The sequence below is a fragment of the Salvelinus fontinalis genome, chromosome 3 (genome assembly GCF_029448725.1).
Source record: "Salvelinus fontinalis isolate EN_2023a chromosome 3, ASM2944872v1, whole genome shotgun sequence".
NCBI classification, from domain to species: Eukaryota; Metazoa; Chordata; class Actinopteri; order Salmoniformes; family Salmonidae; genus Salvelinus; species Salvelinus fontinalis.
The window spans coordinates 51,671,498-51,691,094 of NC_074667.1; the positions used below are offsets into that span (position 1 = coordinate 51,671,498).

Here is a 19,597-nt window from a genome sequence, read left to right on the forward strand (position 1 = left end):
GCAAGTATAGATACTGGTGTGCAAAAGAGCAGAAAAGTAAATAAATAAAAACAGTAAGGGGATGAGGTAGGTAAATTGAGTGGCCTGTTTACAGATGGACTATGTACAGCTGCAGCGATCGGTTAGCTGCTCAGATAGCAGATGTTTAAAGTTGGTGAGGGAAATAAAAGTCTCCAACTTCAGCGATTTTTGCAATTCGTTCCAGTCACAGGCAGCAGGGAACTGGAAGGAAAGGCGGCCAAATGAGGTGTTGGCTTTTGGGATGATCAGTGAGATATACCTGCTGGGGCGCGTGCTACGGGTGGGTGTTGTTATCGTGACCAGTGAACTGAGATAAGGCGGAGCTTTACCTAGCATGGACTTATAGATGACCTGGAGCCAGTGGGTCTGGCGACGAATATGTAGCGAGGGCCAGCCGACTAGAGCATACAGGTCGCAGTGGTGGGTGGTATAAGGTGTTTAAGTAACAAAACGGATGGCACTATGATAAACTGCATCTAGTTTGCTGAGTAGAGTATTGGAAGCTATTTTGTAGATGACATCGCCGAAGTCGAGGATCGGTAGGATAGTCAGTTTTACTAGGGTAAGTTTGGCGGCGTGAGTGAAGGAGGCTTTGTTGCGAAATAGAAAGACGATTCTTGATTTGATTTTGGATTGGAGATGTTTAATATGAGTCTGGAAGGAGAGTTTACAGTCTAGCCAGACACCTAGGTATTTATAGATGTCCACATATTCTAGGTCGGAACCGTCCAGGGTGGTGATGCTAGTCGGGCGGGCGGGTGCAGGCAGCGAACGGTTGAAAAGCATGCATTTGGTTTTACTAGTGTTTAAGAGCAGTTGGAGGCCACGGAATGAGTGTTGTATGGCATTGAAGCTCGTTTGGAGGTTAGATAGGAAGTGTCCAAGGAAGGGCCAGAAGTATACAGAATAGTGTCGTCTGCGTAGAGGTGGATCAGGGAATCACCCGCAGCAAGAGCAACATCATTGATATATACAGAGAAAAGAGTCGTCCCGAGAATTGAACCCTGTGGTTCTCCTATAGAGATTGCCAGAGGACCGGACAACATGCCCTCCGATTTGACACACTGAACTCTGTCTGCAAAGTAGTTGGTGAACCAGGCAAGGCAGTCATCAGAAAAACCGAGGCTACTGAGTCTGCCGATAAGAATATGGTGATTGATACCATGGTGATTGAGTCGAAAGCCTTGGCCAGGTCGATGAAGACGGCTGCACAGTAATGTCTTTTATCGATGGCGGTTATGATATCGTTTAGTACCTTGAGCGTGGCTGAGGTGCACCCGTGACCGGCTCGGAAACCGGATTGCACAGCGGAGAAGGTACGGTGGGATTCGAGATGGTCAGTGATCTGTTTATTAACTTGGCTTTCGAAGACCTTAGATAGGCAGGGCAGGATGGATATAGGCATGTAACAGTTTGGGTCCAGGGTGTCTCCCCCTTGGGAGAGGTGCTCTTGTTCTCCATGGACCTTACAGTGTCCCAGAACTTTTGGGAGTTAGAGCTACAGGATGCAAATTTCTGCTTAAAAAAGCTAGCCTTTGCTTTCCTGACTGACTGCGTGTATTGGTTCCTGACTTCCCTGAACAGTTGCTTATTGCGGGGACTATTCGATGCTATTGCAGTCCGCCACAGGATGTTTTTGTGCTGGTCGAGGGCAGTCAGGTCTGGAGTGAACCAAGGGCTATATCTGTTCTTAGTTCTGCATTTTTTGAACAGGGCATGCTTATCTAAGATGGTGAGGAAGTTACTTTTAAAGAATGACCAGGCATTCTCAACTGACGGGAAGAGGTCAATATCCTTCCAGGATACCCGGGCCAGCTCAATTAGAAAGGCCTGCTCGCAGAAGTGTTTTAGGGAGCGTTTGACAGTGATGAGGGGTGGTCGTTTGACCGTGGACACGTAGCGGATACAGGCAATGAGGCAGTGATCGCTGAGATCCTGATTGAAGACAGCAGAGGTGTATTTGGAGGGCAAGTTGGTCAGGATAATGTCTATGAGAGTGCCCATGTTTACGGATTTAGGGTTGTACCTGGTGGGTTCCTTGATGATTTGTGTGAGATTGAGGGCATCTAGCTTAGATTGTAGGACTGCCAGGGCGTTGAGCATATCCCAGTTTAGTTCACCTAACAGAACAAACTCTGAAGCTAGATGGGGGGCGGTCAATTCACAAATGGTGTCCAGGGCACAGCTGGGAGCTGAGGGGGGTCGGTAGCAGGCGGGAACAGTGAGAGACTTATTTCTGGAGAGATTCATTTTTAAAATTAGAAGTTCGAACTGTTTGGGAATGGACCTGGAAAGTATGACATTACTTTGCAGGCTATTACTTTGCAGTCGATTGCAACTCCTCCCCCTTTGGCAGTTCTATCTTGACAAAAACAAGCCGAACTGACACAGACAGACAAAAGAACACAGGTATAAATACCCAGAGGATAATGGGGAAGATGGGTGACACCTGGAGGGGGTGGAGACAAGCATAAGGACAGGTGAAACAGATCAGTGTGTGACAATAATGTAAAAAGGACCATTTTCATGTTGCACATGTTTTAGTTGGGTGTTAGGAGGTGAGATCAGGTTGGCCCATTCTAGCCAATGAGAAGGAGGATACCCGTGTGAACAACAGGCCATAGAGATAGAGGACTCATCTTTGTATCTGTGCGTTACAGTGTCTGTGACAGCATTGGCAGTGCCGTTGAGGCTATCTCCATTTTAAAGTAGAACACTTTCTTCTTCTTCATTGGATGATTGGGCCCAACTCATAGGAATCCCCGCCCAGTTGACAACTATAAATGCTTGAAGCCAGGATTGACGTCAATTCTATTTAAATTCCAGTCAATTCAAAAAGTGAATCCAATTCAAATCTAAATTGTTCCTAATTAAAAAGCATTGAGGATAATTTGAATTTGAATTTTAGTCTACTTCCTAAATTGAATGGAATTTAAATGAAATTTAACCCAACCCTGGTGGAAGCACTCAATGGCAATGTCCACGCTAAAACTGGTTTCCATGATGAGTCCTCTATTCATCTCTTCTATGACAACAGGCACAACTCCAATATAAAGTCGTTTTTTTCCCAGTCTTTTTTCCCCCAAATGTTTAATCCCTAGGGCTTAGACTTTAAGTTTAGTGCCAAAAGTAGAAGAGAACTAGCACACTGTACTCTCTGAGAACTGGGTTTGCCTAACCCTGCTCTACTGTAGACACAATTGTGGATTTGAAAGAACAAGATGTGTAATCAATATGGTGAAAATGACATGATGGAGCTCTTGTAACCCTACCATATTGGTAATAGAAATTGGTTTAGACACACAATTTAGAATTCAGTCAATATCTATTCCTCTATCGTGTTCCAAGTGGTGTCTTTTATCCCACAGGGGGAAGGGGTGTGTGTTTGGGACAGATGGGGTACGGGTGCCCATCTGCTCCCTCAAACACCCCTTCTTTAGAGAGCAATGCCCAGCTCTGGCAGCAAAACCCAAACAGTTCTTCATCCAGGCCTGCCAAGGGACCAGCTACCAGGTAGAGACAGTAATTAACTCCTCAGTAAAGAGGGAGGTGCAGGGAGAGGGGCGTTACGAAGCAGACGGTGGCAACATTGACTCCATCCTCTTGGAAGCTGGTCGGCATGGCAACAGTGGACGATTGCAGGTCATACAGGCACACTTGGGAAGGTACTATCTACATCCACTATGCAAACAGCTGGGGAAGAAAGGGGCTAGGTGAAAGGGGAGGAGCTGTTGACCGAAGGGGAGAGTGGTGTCAGGTATTTTACCTGTGTGCAGTGTTGTGATGTATATTTTGTTTTTCTATGCAGTGAGAAGGACATCCAGTCAGTGTTGTCACTTGTGAATGGTGAGGTCAGAAAAAAAGTATTTGACAGCCTCAAACAGTCTGAGTTTGATCCCACCCTCTGTAAAACACTCTAAGCAGACATTCTAAGGGAACCTGCTGAGAAAATGTCATTGGATGCATTTGTTTCAAAGTTGTTGTTTTTGTGGGTGGGCCATTGGCGACCAATCATTCAGGGCAGGTTTTTGAGACCCACCTTCTTTTAGCCCCACATTTCTGAGCCCCACATTTTTGGGGGGGCTTGACTGTTTGCATGTTATTTTGGCATTAATACATGTCATACAGTTTGAAAACAATGTAGAAATATATATATATATATCATTGAGTTAATAAAGCTGCATACAAACATGGTCTATGTTTTGTTTTCTTGAGTAAAGCAGCTCCAAAACGCAGGTGTTTCAGTCTAGCTCAGTGCTTTCTGTGGTGGTGGGCCAAGCCATCAGAAAATACGGAGCATTGCGCCGTGATTGGCTCAGTGTTCTGTCACTACGTCACCGCCAAGTCTAAGGGCAGAGCTAGAAAATTCAAGCCCCTTGGGTGCTGCTATAGAGTTACATTAGAAGCGCCCATCCAAGAAGGCTCAAGGTCATTGGCGATAGATAAAATGACATCAAATCACGTTATATCTATAGTAGCTTTGATTGAACTGATCATACTTTCAAAATCTTAGCTAGCAGTCATCATCATGAATCAAGTCGACAATCTACTGGCAAATCATTTTTAATCCTTGTCATATAAAGAGAAATTATAGATACAATTTATCGGTGTTCATCGGCCACTGAACATAAACATTATACAACAAGTTGGAAATTGTAAATTCAACAATGAGTGGTTTGAAAGGAATCAGTGGCTAACTGCAAGCATTGCAAAGGAATCATTAGCCTGCTATTCAGTGCAGTGGCTGTGTGGTCCCAAATCTAAATTAAGGGTCTCTTTTTCCTAGTTTATGGCTGAGATCCCGCTAACGGGATCGATATGGCAACAGCCAGTGAAAGTGCAGGGCGCCAATTTCAAACAACAGAAATCTCATAATTAAAATTCCTCAAACTTACAAGTATTTTACACCATTTTAAAGATACACTTCTTGTTAATCCCACCGCCATGTCCGACTTCAAATAGGCTTTACGACGAAAGCGCCACAAACGATTATGTTAGGTCAGAGCCAAGTCACAGGAAAACACAGCCATTTTGCCAGCCAAAGAGAGGACTCACAAAAAGCAGAAATAGAGATAAAATTAATCACTAACCTTTGATGATCTTCATCAGATGACACTCATAGGATGTCATGTTACACAATACATGTATGTTTTGTTCAATAAAGTTCATATTTATATCCAAAAATCTCAGTATACATTGACGCGTTATGTTCAGTAGTTCCAAAAACATCTGGTGATTTTGCAGAGAGCCACATCAATTTACAGAAATACCCATCATAAATGTTGATGAAAATACAAGTGTTATACATGGAACTTTAGATAAACTTCTCCTTAATGCAATCGCTGTGCCAGATTACAAAAGAGTTTTACCGAAAAAGCACACCATGCAATATAATCTGAATACAGTGCTCAGAGACCAAAACAAGCCAAACAGATATCCGCCATGTTGTGTAGTCAACAGAAGTCAGAAATAGCATTATAAATATTCACTTACCTTTGATGATCCTCATCAGAATGCACTCCCAGGAATCACAGTTCCACAATAAATGTTTGATTTGTTCTATAAAATTCATAATTGATGTCCAAATACCTCCTTTTTGTTCGCGCCTTGAGTTCACAAATCCAAATTCATGACGCGCGAGCAGACGAGCAGACGAAAAGTAAAAAAGTTCCGTTACAGTCCGTAGAAACATGTCAAACGATGTATAGAATCAATCTTTAGGATGTTTTTATCATAAATCTTCAATAATGTTCCAACCGGAGAATTCCTTTGTCTGTAGAAATGCAATGGAACTCAAGCTAACTCTCACGTGAATGCGCATGGTCAGCTCGTGGCTCTCTGCCAGACCTCAGACTCAATCCCCTCTCATTCGCCCCCACTTCACAGTAGAAGCATCAAACAAGGTTCTAAAGACTGTTGACATCTAGTGGAAGCAATATGACCAATATCCCACTGTATCTTCGATAGGCAATGAGTTGAAAACCTACAAACCTCAGATTTCCCACTTCCTGGTTGGATTTTTTCTCAGGTTTTTGCCTGCCATATGAGTTCTGTTATACTCACAGACATCATTCAAACAGTTTTAGAAACGTCCGAGTGTTTTATATCCAAATACACTAATAATATGCATATCTTAGCTTCTGGGACTGAGTAGCAGGCAGTTTACTCTGGGCACCTCTGGGCACCTTATTCATCCAAGCTACTCAATACTGCCCCCAGCCATAAGAAGTTACAATTATAAACATTCAACATTGGCCATGCTGTCAATGAAGCATGATTTGTGCCGCGTTCAAAACAACTGTTAACTCTGAACTGCAAAATCTGACTTTAGTGAGTTCAAGACAACTGGGAACTCGGGAAAAAACGAGCTACGACTGGGAAAATAAGTTTTGAACTTTCATTCAACTCGGAATTGTAAATCCGGAACTCGGGCCTCTTTCTAGAGCTACGAACTGAAGATCACTGCCGTCTACATGATTCAACCTTTTTTAACAGAGTTTTCAGTTGTCTTGAAAGCACCATAAATCCAGAGAATTCCAGACTTTGATTTTTATATATTTTTTATTTCACCTTTATTAAACCAGGTAGGCTAGTTGAGAACAAGTTCTCATTTGCAACTGTGACCTGGCCAAGATAAAGCATAGCAATTCGACACATACAACAACACAGAGTTACACATGGAACAAACAAAATACACAGTCAATAATACAGTATGAGGTGAGATAAGGGAGATAAGGCAATAAATAGGCCATGGAGGTGAAGTAATTACAATATAGCAATTAAACACTGGAATGGTAGATGCGCAGAAGATGAATGTGCAAGTAGAGATACTGGGGTGCCAAGGAGCAAGATAGATAACATAAATACAGTAAGGGGATGAGGTAGATAGATGGGCAGTTTACAGTTGGGCTATGTACAGGTGCAGTGATCTGTGAGCTGCTCTGACAGCTGGTGCTTAAAACTAGTGAGGGAGATATGAGTCTCCAGCTTCAGTGATTTTTGCAGTTCGTTCCAGTCATTGGCAGCAGAGAACTGGAAGGAAAGGCGACCAAAGGAGGAATTGGCTTTGGGGGTGACCAGTAAGATATACCTGCTGGAGCGTGTGCTACGAGTGGGTGCTGCTATCGTGACCAGTGAGCTGAGATAAGGCGGGGCTTTATTTAGCAGAGACTTGTAGATAACCTGTAGCCAGTGGGTTTGGCGACGAGTATGAAGCGAGGGCCAACCAACGAGAGTGTACAGGTCGCAGTGGTGGGTAGTGTATGGGGCTTTGGTGACCAAACGGATGGCACTGTGATAGACTGTATCCAATTTGTTGAGTAGAGTGTTGGAGGCATTTTTTTAGATGACATTGCCAAAGTCGAGGATCGGTAGGATGGTCAGTTTTACGAGGGTATGTTTGGCAGTATGAGGGAAGGATGCTTTGTTGCGATATAGGAAGCCGATTCAAGATTTAATTTTGGATTGGAGATGCTTAATGTGAGTCTGGAAGGAGAGTTTACAGTCTAGCCAGACACCTAGGTATTTGTAGTTGTCCACGTATTCTAAGTCAGAGCCGTCCAGAGTAGTGATGCTGGACGGGCCGGCAGGTGTGGGCAGTGATCAATTGAATAGCATGCATTTAGTTTTACTTGCATTTAAGAGCAGTTGGAGGCCACAGAAGAAGAGTTGTATGGCATTGAAGCTCGTCTGGAGGTTAGTTAACACAGTGATGACAAAGTTTGATGACATAATTTGCCCACGAAGGACTGCTGCGCCACCTTCCTGTTCAAGTGAGCACAGCACAACAAGGTGAGTCCAAAAATGTCTTGTATGCTGCTGCATAAATTATGTAATATGCCAGGAAGATATGTAGAATGCAGCTTAGAAAGTAATACTAGGTGTATGTTGTGTAGTAAGCTGTTATTAGCCCATGTGCCTCACCCTATTAATTTGGTATATTTTCACCTATTAATTTCGCCTACTGTTCTGATTTGGTGGTGCACATGTAGCCTACAGTATAACCTGTTTTTGATAAATGTAATCATCGAATATTGTAAGAGCTTTCATTGTCTGTTTATATGGCCCCTTTATTTATCCTACAGTTCTGACTTGGTGTACAGGGAGAACACTGTAAGAACGGCCCATGTTCTGAATTCTGTCGATGTCAAAAGTGCTGAACAAAAAGTTATATTGACTACGTCCATCCTAGCTCGCTCATTGATGTCATAATTGAAATTACGAATTGCCTCTTATCCGCTTGTCGTCCACTTATGCCATAGTTGTACATCTCAAATGTCAGTAGAAACCTCAAGTCAGCCATATCAGCTATGTTTTTTTTAAAGGCAGTAAATGAGGCTGAATTAACTGTTTTGCTGCCCGACAGCTTTATGTAGGCCCTAACAGTTTGTGGGCACTGTTTGTCACCGTTATAGTGCAAGTAATGTATTGTCTAGTGTTGTGTTGTGGATTTGCTGGCATGCATCCCACATTTATTTATTTTTTGCCCTGCCAAGATTTACATGCTAAAATCGCCACTGGTGAGGTCCAATCTCTGATGGTATGTATCCACATTTTACAGAATGAATTCTGTTTCAGTGTTTTCATTGCAATTAATGTTATTTTGGCATAGAGCTTCATGTAATCTCCAGTTCATATTGGTTTAAGAAATTTGCTAATCGTGTGTGAGTGAATTTGTGGACAGACTGAAATTCTAATTGTCATTTTATATTTTATAAATGACACACAGTAGAGAGCAAGAGGTCATAGGCACATAGCGGGTGCATAAAGTCACTCTATCCTACAGTTATTGACCTATTGTCAACCATAGAGCCCACAAGTGCTCATAGGATTAATGAGGAAAAAACAAAACAATCCCCAATAAATTATTATTTCGATTATGGTCACTTCAGCCTACTCTCTCCAATGCCTGCTGAATAACTCAGTGTGCTGGATTGGCTGGTGTTTATATGACGTGTTTTAAAAGCTGGTGGCACACATGACACTCTATGTAAAAAACGAAACTGAAAGTGTACAGATATTCTCCGAGTGCAGGATATCGTTGTGGCATGCTCAACTCGTCTTGATTTCATTCATCTTAACGACTGTTAAACATTTGGAACGTTTTGAATAGCTTTTTGAATAGCATATTCTCTTATTAAGGCATGGTGTGCGCCTGGCTAGGGCTATTCCCATAGAATATAATCCATTCTATGTCTATGGCTATTCAAACAGGGAGAGCCCTGCCAGCGATAGTCAAATTGTTTGCTGAGCTGAGACGAAAATGTAGGATGTGTCCCAGGGTTGAACGGTTTTGGTTATGGCTAAACGGATGCTATTGCTCTACTCTGCTTAAACGCGCCTTCTGGCGTTTAATTATACTCCCCATACATGCTTGGAGATTGATCATCCAAAATTGTCCTCCTGATCATCCAGGACTCATCCAGGACACCAACGACTACTACTGCGAGTACGACTCAACATGGGAGGATCCAACAAGTGAAGAAACAAGTCGTAAGAGAACCAACAATGTAAGTATTCAGGTCCCTTGGCCCTGACGATACGTTGGTGCATGTGGTCTCAGCTGATGAGTTTGTAGAGTTTCAGAGAATGATGATGATACAGTAGGCCTAGGTTCCACCATAAAATACAGCTGGGATTAAGTAAATGTAATATTCCAAAGAAACATTTACATTTGAAATATTTGTTAAATGTATATAACCATAATGACATGATGAGTAGGCTAATTAGGTTGTAGATTGGAGTTTAGGATCATTGGTTTTCTGTGATGTTGAAGATCTGTGTGTGTTTATTGAATTAGGCCTATATGAAATGCTTGATCCAAGGCCCCACCTCTTGTTCCCTCTCATAGACCCAAGTCTGTGGAGCATTGTTATACATGTGTATCATTATGTATCAATACTGTCATTTTGCACCACTTCACATTGCTTAAAGGGGCTAATTGCAGTTGCTACATTCATATTTGTACTTATAACTTAATGATATGTACCCATTGATTATTGAAGAATATAACTTATAAATGATTTGTGAACTTAGTTCAACTGTCGTATCCCACCAGAACCTCAAAATATAAGCTTGTTTTACTCCAATGTTTGTAAAAAAAAAAAAAAAAAAATGTAAACACACATGGTTAAAACTGGAATGTTGATATAATGGATGGTCAGCTCATCCATAGCTCTGTCTGTGAATTTGAAAGTGGTTACCTTTCTCCCTCCCCATCCCTCAGCTTTTTACCGAAACAGGGTGGGGAGAGCGCTTTGCTGTTGTTTCTACTGCTGATGGCCCCATTAAGAATTTTCCTTTTTTTGTATTTACTCAGTACACCATTCAGTCAACAAGGCAACGAGTAAGCATGTTCTCATTTCTTATATACTACTATGTTTATAAACAGGTTTATTGAGGGACATTCATCAATATTTAACTATTACTAGATGCCATTTAGTAAACGTTACATTTGTACGGCATCATTGGATGTCACATGTTGTATTGAGTTGATAGGCAGGAATACTGATTATAGCCTATCTTTCATACCTTCATATAAATGTAGGGCATTAATGGATATGGCTCCTAAAGTTTGCTAGAGTAGGTGTATTTCAGTGGTAGAATGGTATCCGGCCTATGAAGCTAGTGAAACAGTTCCCTTCCAAACAGTTCCCTTTACATATTGAGCTCAGACTCGTGGGCCTATCAGTATTGTTCAGGTCAGGTGTTTCCAGTATCTGCCATTTTCTCAACTCATGGAGTGAGTTCAGAAAATGTGTTTTCAGTCATACAGGTTTAACAGTTTCAGAAATGCAGCAAGGGATATGCAAAGTCCTCATTCTCGTCACAAAATCTCTGATATGAATCCTGTACTGTTGAAATTCAGGCATCTAACTAATTTCCCTATTCTGAATTTGCATTGCATCTTCTTTTCAGGTTGATAGGCGTATGCCTAATTTACAGTTCTACCTTGGACAGAGGGCCTCCTCCCCTGATGGTAATCTACAGTGTCAGACCCCTTGACTTTTTCCACATTTTGTTAGGTTACAGCCATATTCTAAAATGGGTTAAATAAATATAAATCCTCTGAAATATTTCCCCATACCCCATAATGACAAAGCAAAACAGAAATATCTTATTTACATAAGTATTCAGACCCTTTGCTATGAGACTTGAAATTGAGGTCAGGTGCATCCTGTTTCCATTGATCATCCTTGAGATGTTTCTACGACTTGATTGGAGTCACCTGTGGTAAATTGAAATGATTGGACATGATTTGGAAAGGCACACACCTGTCTAAATAAGGTCCCACAGTTGACAGTGCATGTCAGAGCAAAAACCAACCCATGAGGTTGAAGGAATTGTCCGTATAGATTCGAGACAGGATTGTACAGGTACAGATCTGTGGAAGGGTACCAAAAAAATGTCTGCAGCATTGAAGGTCCCCAAGAACACACTGCCCTCCATCATTTTTAAATGGATGAAGTTTGGAACCACCAAGACTCTTCCTAGAGCTGGCCGCACGGCCAAACTGCGCAATTGAGGGAGAAGGGCCTTGGTCAGCGAGGTGAACAAGAACCCGATGGTCACTCTGACAGAGCTCTAGAGTTCCTCTGTGGAGATGGGAGAACCTTCCAGAAGGACAACCATCTCCTCAGCATTCCACCAATCAGGCCTTTATGGTAGAGTGGCCAGACGGAAACCACTACTGAGTAAAAGGCACATGACAGCCTGCCCTGAGTTTGCCAAAAAGTCACATAAAGACTCTCATACCATGAGAAACAAGATTCTTTGGTCTGATGAAACCAAGATTGAACTCTGGCCTGAATGCCAAGCGTCACTTCTGGAGGAAACCAGGCACCATCCCTACGGGGAAGCATGGTGGTGGCAGCATCATGCTGTGGGGATGTTTTTCAGCGGCAGGGACTGGGAGACTAGTCAGTCAGAATTGAGGGAAAGTTGAACGGATCAGAGTACAGAGATGAAAACCTGCTCCAGAGCGCTCTGGACCTCAGACTGGGGTGAAGGTTTACCTTCCAACAGGACAATGACCCTAAGCACACAGCCAAGACAATGCAGGAGTGGCTTCGGGACAAGTCTCTGAATGTTGTTGAGTGGCCAGCCAGAGTCCGGACTTGAACCCGATCAAACATCTCTGGAGAGAACTGAAAATAGCTGTACGGCAACAATCCCCATCCAATCTGACAGAGCTTGAGAGGATCTGTAGAGAAGAATGGGAGAAACTCCTCAAATACAGGTGTGCCAAGCTTGTAGCGTCATACCCAAGAAGACTCTTGGCTGTAATCGCTGCCAAAGGTGCTTCAACAAAGTACTGAGTAAAGGGTCTGAATACTTATGTAAATGTAATATTTAAGTTTTTTAATTGTATATATTAGCATACATTTATAAAATCCAGTTTTTGCTTTGGTAATTATTGGGTATTGTGTGTAGATTGAGGGAATAAAACTATTTAATCAATTCTAGAATAAGTCTGTAACCTACCAAGATGTGGAAAAAGTCAAGGGGTCTGAATACTTTCTGAAGGCACTGTATACTGTTTGTTGAATGCTGTGTAGATTTGACAAGACCCCAAGACATGGGCATTTGTAACTGTAACCTTTTATCTGATAAGGTATCTACATTGAGGACTTTCACAATAACTGGTATGGGGATTATTCAAAACTGGAAAGAGTTCACTCATACATCCAATGGTCAGTTTCCTTAACATTTATATGGGCTTTTAATACATTTTTAATAATTTATGATTCAATTATTTTCTTAAAAATATATATATATATTAAACAAACATTTGATTTAGGTTGTTCCCTCTTCAAGAACGAGGAATGAATTATCAAGCCAAAGAACTCACAAAGAAGGAAATTGAGGTACTTTGTTGCATAAGCCAAAAATATAGTAGTTTCTTTGAGGAAAGAAAGTATTCTCCACATACTGCATTTACATACTGTAAGTCATATCTATTAGCTGGCGGCATAGAAATGAATGAAAATATATTGTGTCCATTATTGTCCTGACTGACAATCCGCTTCCTTCTCAGGCTTTTCTTGAAGATGAAACTGCAAAGAAGAGGCTGGTCAAGTCGTACAAACTCATGCTGGACTTCTACGGCATCCAGCTGTCAAATGACACAACAGGGGAAGTGCGACGTGCTAATAACTGGCGCGACAGATTTGACAACATGGACAGGTTAGCAAGTTCTATATTTGGTCATTTAACTTATTTTCTAATCCTTGTAGCGGTCTAAGGCACTGCATCTCAGTGCAAGAGGCGTCACTACAGTCCCAGGTTCGAATCCAGGCTGAATCACATCCGGCCGTGATTTGGAGTAGGGCCATAGGGCGGCGCACAATTGGCCCAGCGTCGTCCGGGTTTGGCCGGGGTAGGCCGTCATTGTAAATAAGAATTTGTTCTTAACTGACTTTCCTAGTTAAATAAAGGTAAAAAAAATGAATACCTTTTTTTTTAATACTACAATTTCAGTTTTAAAATGAACCTTCTGTGAATAACAGTGTTGAGGTTAATAGTACCCTTGTATTTTTGTTGGTCTTGTGTTTTGTTTATGGTAGAAACACACACAACAACCTGCGCATCACCCGCATCCTGAAGTGCCTGGGCACTCTGGGGTTCCCCCACTACCAGGCCCCACTCGTCCGCTTCTTCCTGGAGGAAACTCTTGTCAAAGGCAACCTGTACAATGTGAAGGAGAGCGTGCTCAACTACTTCATTTCCGCTGTCATTGTTCAGCAACAACGCAAGGAATTAGTTGAGTATGCCTATAAGCTCTATGAGGTCAAACATCAGTTTGTCGTGCCTAAGAAGACCAAGAGTACATTTAGGGAAGGGACATTCCCACGTAATAAGAACCCAATTGATCTGAAACCAGATCTGAAACAGAATGGCATATACTCAGATGACAGTGATGACAACACTACCAGTCATCAGTCTGTCTCACTATGTTAACAAGGGTAAGCCAACGGATAGGAGTGTAATGGGAAATTTGGTTAGTGACTTGGTGCGATTGGGAACGCCAAACAATGTGTGGTTGACACGGGTATCCATACCGCATGATAACGTGCGTGGTCTTGTGACTAGTTACACTTAGAGACACAAAACAAAGGTACCAGTCAGGCCTCAAAGACTACTAGTGGAAGGAATCAAAACACCAGTGCTGATTCATCCTCTGAGTGTCTACCAATTATGCAAAATGATACTGCTCAGTTCAGTTATGGAGTTTTTGGCAACGGGAACTCTTTAAATATCCACCTACTCTAGTGCCCCACTACTGATTCTCTGAAAATAATAGCTGCAGCTATTAAGCAATCAGAATGTGGACCTAGTGGTGTAGTTTCAGAGACAATTACTGATGATCGGAGAAAGCGAGCTAGACATAAGCAAACAGAGCATAACCTTAAACTTAGAAGAGTTTCAGAGGAAAAGACTAATAAAGATGATGATGATGATGATAGAAACAATAAGGGAGCTGCAGATAAGCAAGAAGAGAGTGAATCAAGCAGAGAGGTTTCAGAGGACAATATTCGCACGTCCAGTGAAAGTTAATTGAGTAAGAAACCTGAAGAGAAACTGCCATGCCCAGCAAAGGAAAAGTTACTCCAGGGAAAGATTAAGTGTTTGAGATAACGTGAAGATTGATTAGAGTATTCACCCATGCCCTGCACTAATGAAGGGAGAAAGAACAAGTATGACATGAACCGGCGTGGGAGCCCGGCGAAACGGCTGGGGCGTGGGAGCCTGTCGAACCAGCTGAGGCCTGACGTGGGATGGGCGCCTGTTGAGCCAACCGGGACAAGAAAAACTCTCGAGCCAGCTAGGGCATGGAAGCCCGACGACCTGACTTAGGCACCCCTGGTTCCATCAGCGGCGGCGCCCGGACCCGACGTCACCACCAACCGGAATACCAGCACTCTCCGATGCTTCAAATGATGGCTTCAGGATTTTGTAGGACTGACGCTGGAGAAGAGAAGCAGGTACGGGGAGTAGAGCATTTAATATGGAACAGACATCAAACAGGACAGAGACAGCGTCAGAACCATGTATGCAAAGACTAACTTTAATCCTGAAGCAGGGAACAGAGATGGGAACAGACAGATAAAGGGGAGGTAATGACCCAGGTGATTGAGTCAAGGTGAGTCCAATAATTGCTGATGCTTGTGACGGGGGAAGGCATACTGATGGTGGCAGGAGTGAGTAATGCTGGGGAGCCTGGCGCTTTTGAGTGGGAGAAGGCAAGACAAGAAAATAAATGTGAATTTACTTATTTTTTTTATGTTTCAATGACAAGTGTCAACTGCAATTAGCAATACTATAGATACCAGGGTTGGGGTCAATTCCATTTTAATTCCAGTCAACTCGAGAAGTACACTGAAATTCCAATTATTTTCAACGCTTATAAATGAGGAAAATGTGGATTTGGAATTGGAATTTGGTTTACTTCTGAATTACAATACCTGGAATTCAAATGGAATTGACCCCAACCTGATAGATTCACCCAATCAGTGCTTTACTGCTGATTATACAATTACATACTGTTTCCAATGACTTCAGACTATAGCAATCAATGTGTTTACCAAATTCTCACAATATCCATTGCAGATATATGGCTTATTATTCCTCTACTTTTTTAAAATTGTGATTAAACACATACCAGTATGTACACAAATACATTCATATTTATGTACCAAGGAAGGTGAGGGAGTTAATCAGTTACTTCCATGTGATACTTAGACAGAAGAAAAGTATACGTAATATATAAATTACATGGTATCATAAACTCAGTTGAATTTAAATGATCTCAAAATCAGTTTCTTCAAATGTGACAAAAATCATAAAATATGAAGTGGCAAAATGACTACAAAGATGTTTAGACCTTTCAACTACAAGAGCATTGTACCTTCAAATCCTTAATTCCCAATAACATCTATTTGCATACAGTTATGATGCTGAAAGTGAAAGTCACAGTGTGATTGATTTATTACAGCGAAAAGTTGTCCAAAAAAGAAAAACAGTAGCTAGGTTTCCATCCAATTGGCAACAGATTATTTTTTTTTATTTTTTTTTTTATCCCCTTTTCTCCCCAATTTTCGTGGTATCCAATTGCTAGTAATTACTATCTTGTCTCATCGCTACAACTCCCGTACGGGCTCGGGAGAGACGAAGGTCGAAAGCCATGCGTCCTCCGAGGCACAACCCAACCAAGCCGCACTGCTTCTTTTAACACAGCGCGCCTCCAACCCGGAAGCCAGCCGCACCAATGTGTCGGAGGAAACACCGTGCACCTGGCCCCCTTGGTTAGCGCGCACTGCGCCCAGCCCGCCACAGGAGTCGCTGGAGCGCGATGAGACAAGGAAATCCCTACCGGCCAAACCCTCCCTAACCCGGACGACGCTAGCCCAATTGTGCGTCGCCCCACGGACCTCCCGGTCGCGGCCGGCTGCGACAGAGCCTGGGGGCGAACCAGTTAGCACTGCGATGCAGTGCCCTAGACCACTGCGCCACCCGGGAGGCAGGCGACAGATTTTCATGTGAATATTCTAAAATCTGCATAAAAACAATATGCGCAGATTTTCATGCGAATATTCTCAAATCTGCATTAAAAACAATATGCGCATTTTCCCACCAGATATGTGTTTCTATCAAATTGACTTGTTGCAGATAAAAGGTTGTGCGTGATGACATACTGCGCATAAAAAAATACATTTTGTGTTTAAATTCCCATGCACCAAATACATTTTCTTTATGTAAATGAGTTTCCCTCACAATTTCAACTCTACTGATGGGTTTCTCACAAAGTGTTTTGCGTTATATAGTCTGGTATTAGCACGTGCGCTCTAGCCAACAGTGCTGTCTGCGCCTTCTTGACTAGAACGCACGTATAGCCTACATGATGAGATTATTATTTTGGAAAGGAGGATCAAGCTGTAGGATCTTGCAATTTCACCATCCTGTGAAGTTCATCATAATTGATTTAATCTGTTGCCTATCTGTAGCATGATTTCTCATAGAGTCATAGTGGGAGGACCACTGTTACTTTGATATGATGGTTATTATATCAATATTTGCACGCATAAAAGCATTTCCATCGACATTTCTCGCATAATTCATTTTACAGACACAAAAAGATCCAACCTTATCTAGTGTATTTGTTTAGTGGACATTTGGAAAGTTTACACGAAAATCTTTATTTTTCCATCAGGCCTGTCATGACGTGTTTTATCCGACATGTACTTTACTCTTTACTCGCATAAAAAGGTTGGCCCTGGTTATTGCAATGTATTTTTTGTCAGTTTCCACTTCTGCAGTTTTAGCACTCTCCTTTGGGACATTATTTTTTGTAAATTCTTTGCTCTTGCTTCTGTCCCAGTGGTCTCTGTGTTTGTCCGTCTCTAACTCTCTCCCTGTCTCAGACCCAGTCTTGTGCTCTAGTCAGTAATATTTATTCTGTTAGGCTCCGTCTCCCTAGCTTGGCTGACGCAAAGACTTCAATTTAGGTGTTAGCCAGACTACTCTCTCCCTGCCTCTGTCCCTGTCTCTGCTCCTGAATTTGTCCCTTTTCTCTGTCTCTGTCGTAGTCTCTCCAGTCAGTGACCATTGTCCGGTCAGTGACCATTGTCCCATTGCCTGCATTAGAGATACTAAGCAACCTAAATCACATCCACACATTATTACAAAGAGACATTTTAGAACTTTCAATGAGCAACATTTCCTGTATGACCTGGGGTTGTATGATTGGAAGGCTGTGTCCTCTATCTCTGATTAAGGGTAAAGGACAGCTCTAACTCATGGTTCATGCATGAATTAGCTGAAAGATTTCATGAAAGAAACTTAGCTTGGGCTAAAGCTAGATTGACTGATTCTACCTCTGACTGGCAGTCCTTTAGACATTTGAGAAATAGATGTCTTACTCTGGTTAGAAAATCAAAGTCAACATACTTCTTGAATTTTGTATCTGAGAATGTTGGAAATCCATCTATATACTGGAAAGTGGTCAAATCTTTGAAACAAAACTCCACCCCCTCATTGCCCCAGTGGGTTATGACAGCCTCTGGTCCCATAACAGATAAACATGAATAAAAGTAGCACTTTTAACCATTTTGCATCAACTGGCTACCTATTTGAAATAATCGTTTCTGAAAAAACAAAAAGTGCCATTAGAGGGAGTCCTTCATTCACCTATAAACAGATAGTAGAGAACGATGCACTTCCTGCATTCCATTGCAAAGAATTGATGTATAAATAAATCTACATGAGATGATTCGCTTGATCACTTTTTACTACAGCTTTCTGCCCCCTTCATTGTAGAACGTTTCACCGAAATGTTTTATTTAACAATTGCTGCTGCTTGTCACGTGTGCTCCCTCTCCGGCCTCTAGGTCACCAGGCTGCTCGTTATGGCGCACACCTGTCACCATCGTTACGCGCACCATCAGACTCACCTGGACTCCATCACCTCCCTGATATATGTTACCTAGGTGTCTGGTTAGACTGTATCTAGGTGTCTGGTTAGACTGTAAACTCTCCTTCCAGACTCACATTAGGCATCTCCAATCCAAAAATAAATCTAGAATCGGCTTCCTATTTCACTCATGCTGCCAAACATACGCTCGTAAAACTGACTATCCTACCGATCCTTGACTTTGGCGATGTCATTTACAAAATAGCTTTCAACACTCTACTCAGAAAACTGGATGTAGTCTATCACAGTGCCATCCGTTCTGTCACCAAAGCCCCATATACCACCCACCACTGCGACCTGTATGCTCTCGTTGGCTGGCCCTCACTACATATTCGTTGCCAAAACCCACTGGCTCCAGGTCATCTATAAGTCTATGGTAGGTAAAGCTCTGCCTTATCTCAGCTCACTGGTCACCACAGCAACACCCACCTGTAGCACGCGCTCCAGAAGGTATATTTCACTGGTCACCCCCAAAGCCAACACTTCCTTTGGCCGCCTTTCCTTCCAGTTCTCTGCTGCCAATGACTGGAACGTATTGCAAAAATCACTGAAGCTGGAGTCGTATATCTCCCTCTCTAACTTTAAGCATCAGCTGTCAGAGCAGCTTACTGATCACTGCACCTGTAAATAGCACACCCAACTACCTCATCCCCATATTGTTATTTATCCTCTTGCTCTTTTGCACCCCAGTATCTCTACTTGCACATCATCATCTGCACATATATCACTCCAGTGTTAATGCTAAATTGTAACTATTTTCACCTCCATGGCCTATTTATTGCCTTACCTCCCTACTCTTATACATTTGCACACACTGTACATAGATTTTTCTATTGTATTATTGACTGTACGTTTGTTTATGTGTAACTGTGTTGTTTTTGTCGCACTGCTTTGCTTTATCTTGGCCAGGTCGCAGTTGTAAATGAGAACTTGTTCTCAACTGGTCTACCTGATTAAGTAAAGGTGAAATAAATAAAAATATGTCACTCCCTTTGGTTCCTTCCCCAGGCGTTATTGTTTCTGTTCTAGTGTCATGTTTGTGCGTTGTTCATGGTTTCTTGTTTTGTATTATGGCACGTTTATTTATTAAAACACTCACTCCCTGAA

At 42.2% G+C, this 19,597-nt stretch overlaps 1 protein-coding gene across 3 annotated transcripts; it reads left to right on the forward strand.

The window, feature by feature from the left end:
* Window positions 1–9,009: 9,009 nt before the first annotated feature.
* LOC129851075 (opioid growth factor receptor-like) lies at window positions 9,010–19,597 on the forward strand. 3 transcript variants are annotated; one of them, XM_055917266.1, is made up of 7 exons: window positions 9,010–9,530; window positions 10,247–10,366; window positions 10,939–10,999; window positions 12,635–12,713; window positions 12,821–12,887; window positions 13,058–13,206; window positions 13,587–19,597. In XM_055917266.1, exons 1-7 carry the CDS (start codon window positions 9,213–9,215, stop codon window positions 13,978–13,980), a joined length of 1,188 nt encoding a protein of 395 aa, XP_055773241.1. In that variant the 5' UTR covers window positions 9,010–9,212; the 3' UTR covers window positions 13,981–19,597. The 3 variants fall into 3 exon arrangements, with proteins under 3 accessions (XP_055773241.1, XP_055773242.1, XP_055773244.1); XM_055917267.1 differs by having other exon boundaries at window positions 10,340–10,366; XM_055917269.1 differs by lacking the exon at window positions 10,247–10,366.

Coding starts and splice junctions, on each gene's coding strand:
- LOC129851075 (XM_055917266.1), top strand. CDS start 9,213: ATGTCTATGGCTATTCAAACAGGGAGAGCCCTGCCAGCGATAGTCAAA. Junction 11,000..12,634: donor GAGGGCCTCCTCCCCTGATG/GTAATCTACAGT, acceptor TTATCTGATAAG/GTATCTACATTGAGGACTTT. Junction 13,207..13,586: donor AGATTTGACAACATGGACAG/GTTAGCAAGTTC, acceptor TGTTTATGGTAG/AAACACACACAACAACCTGC.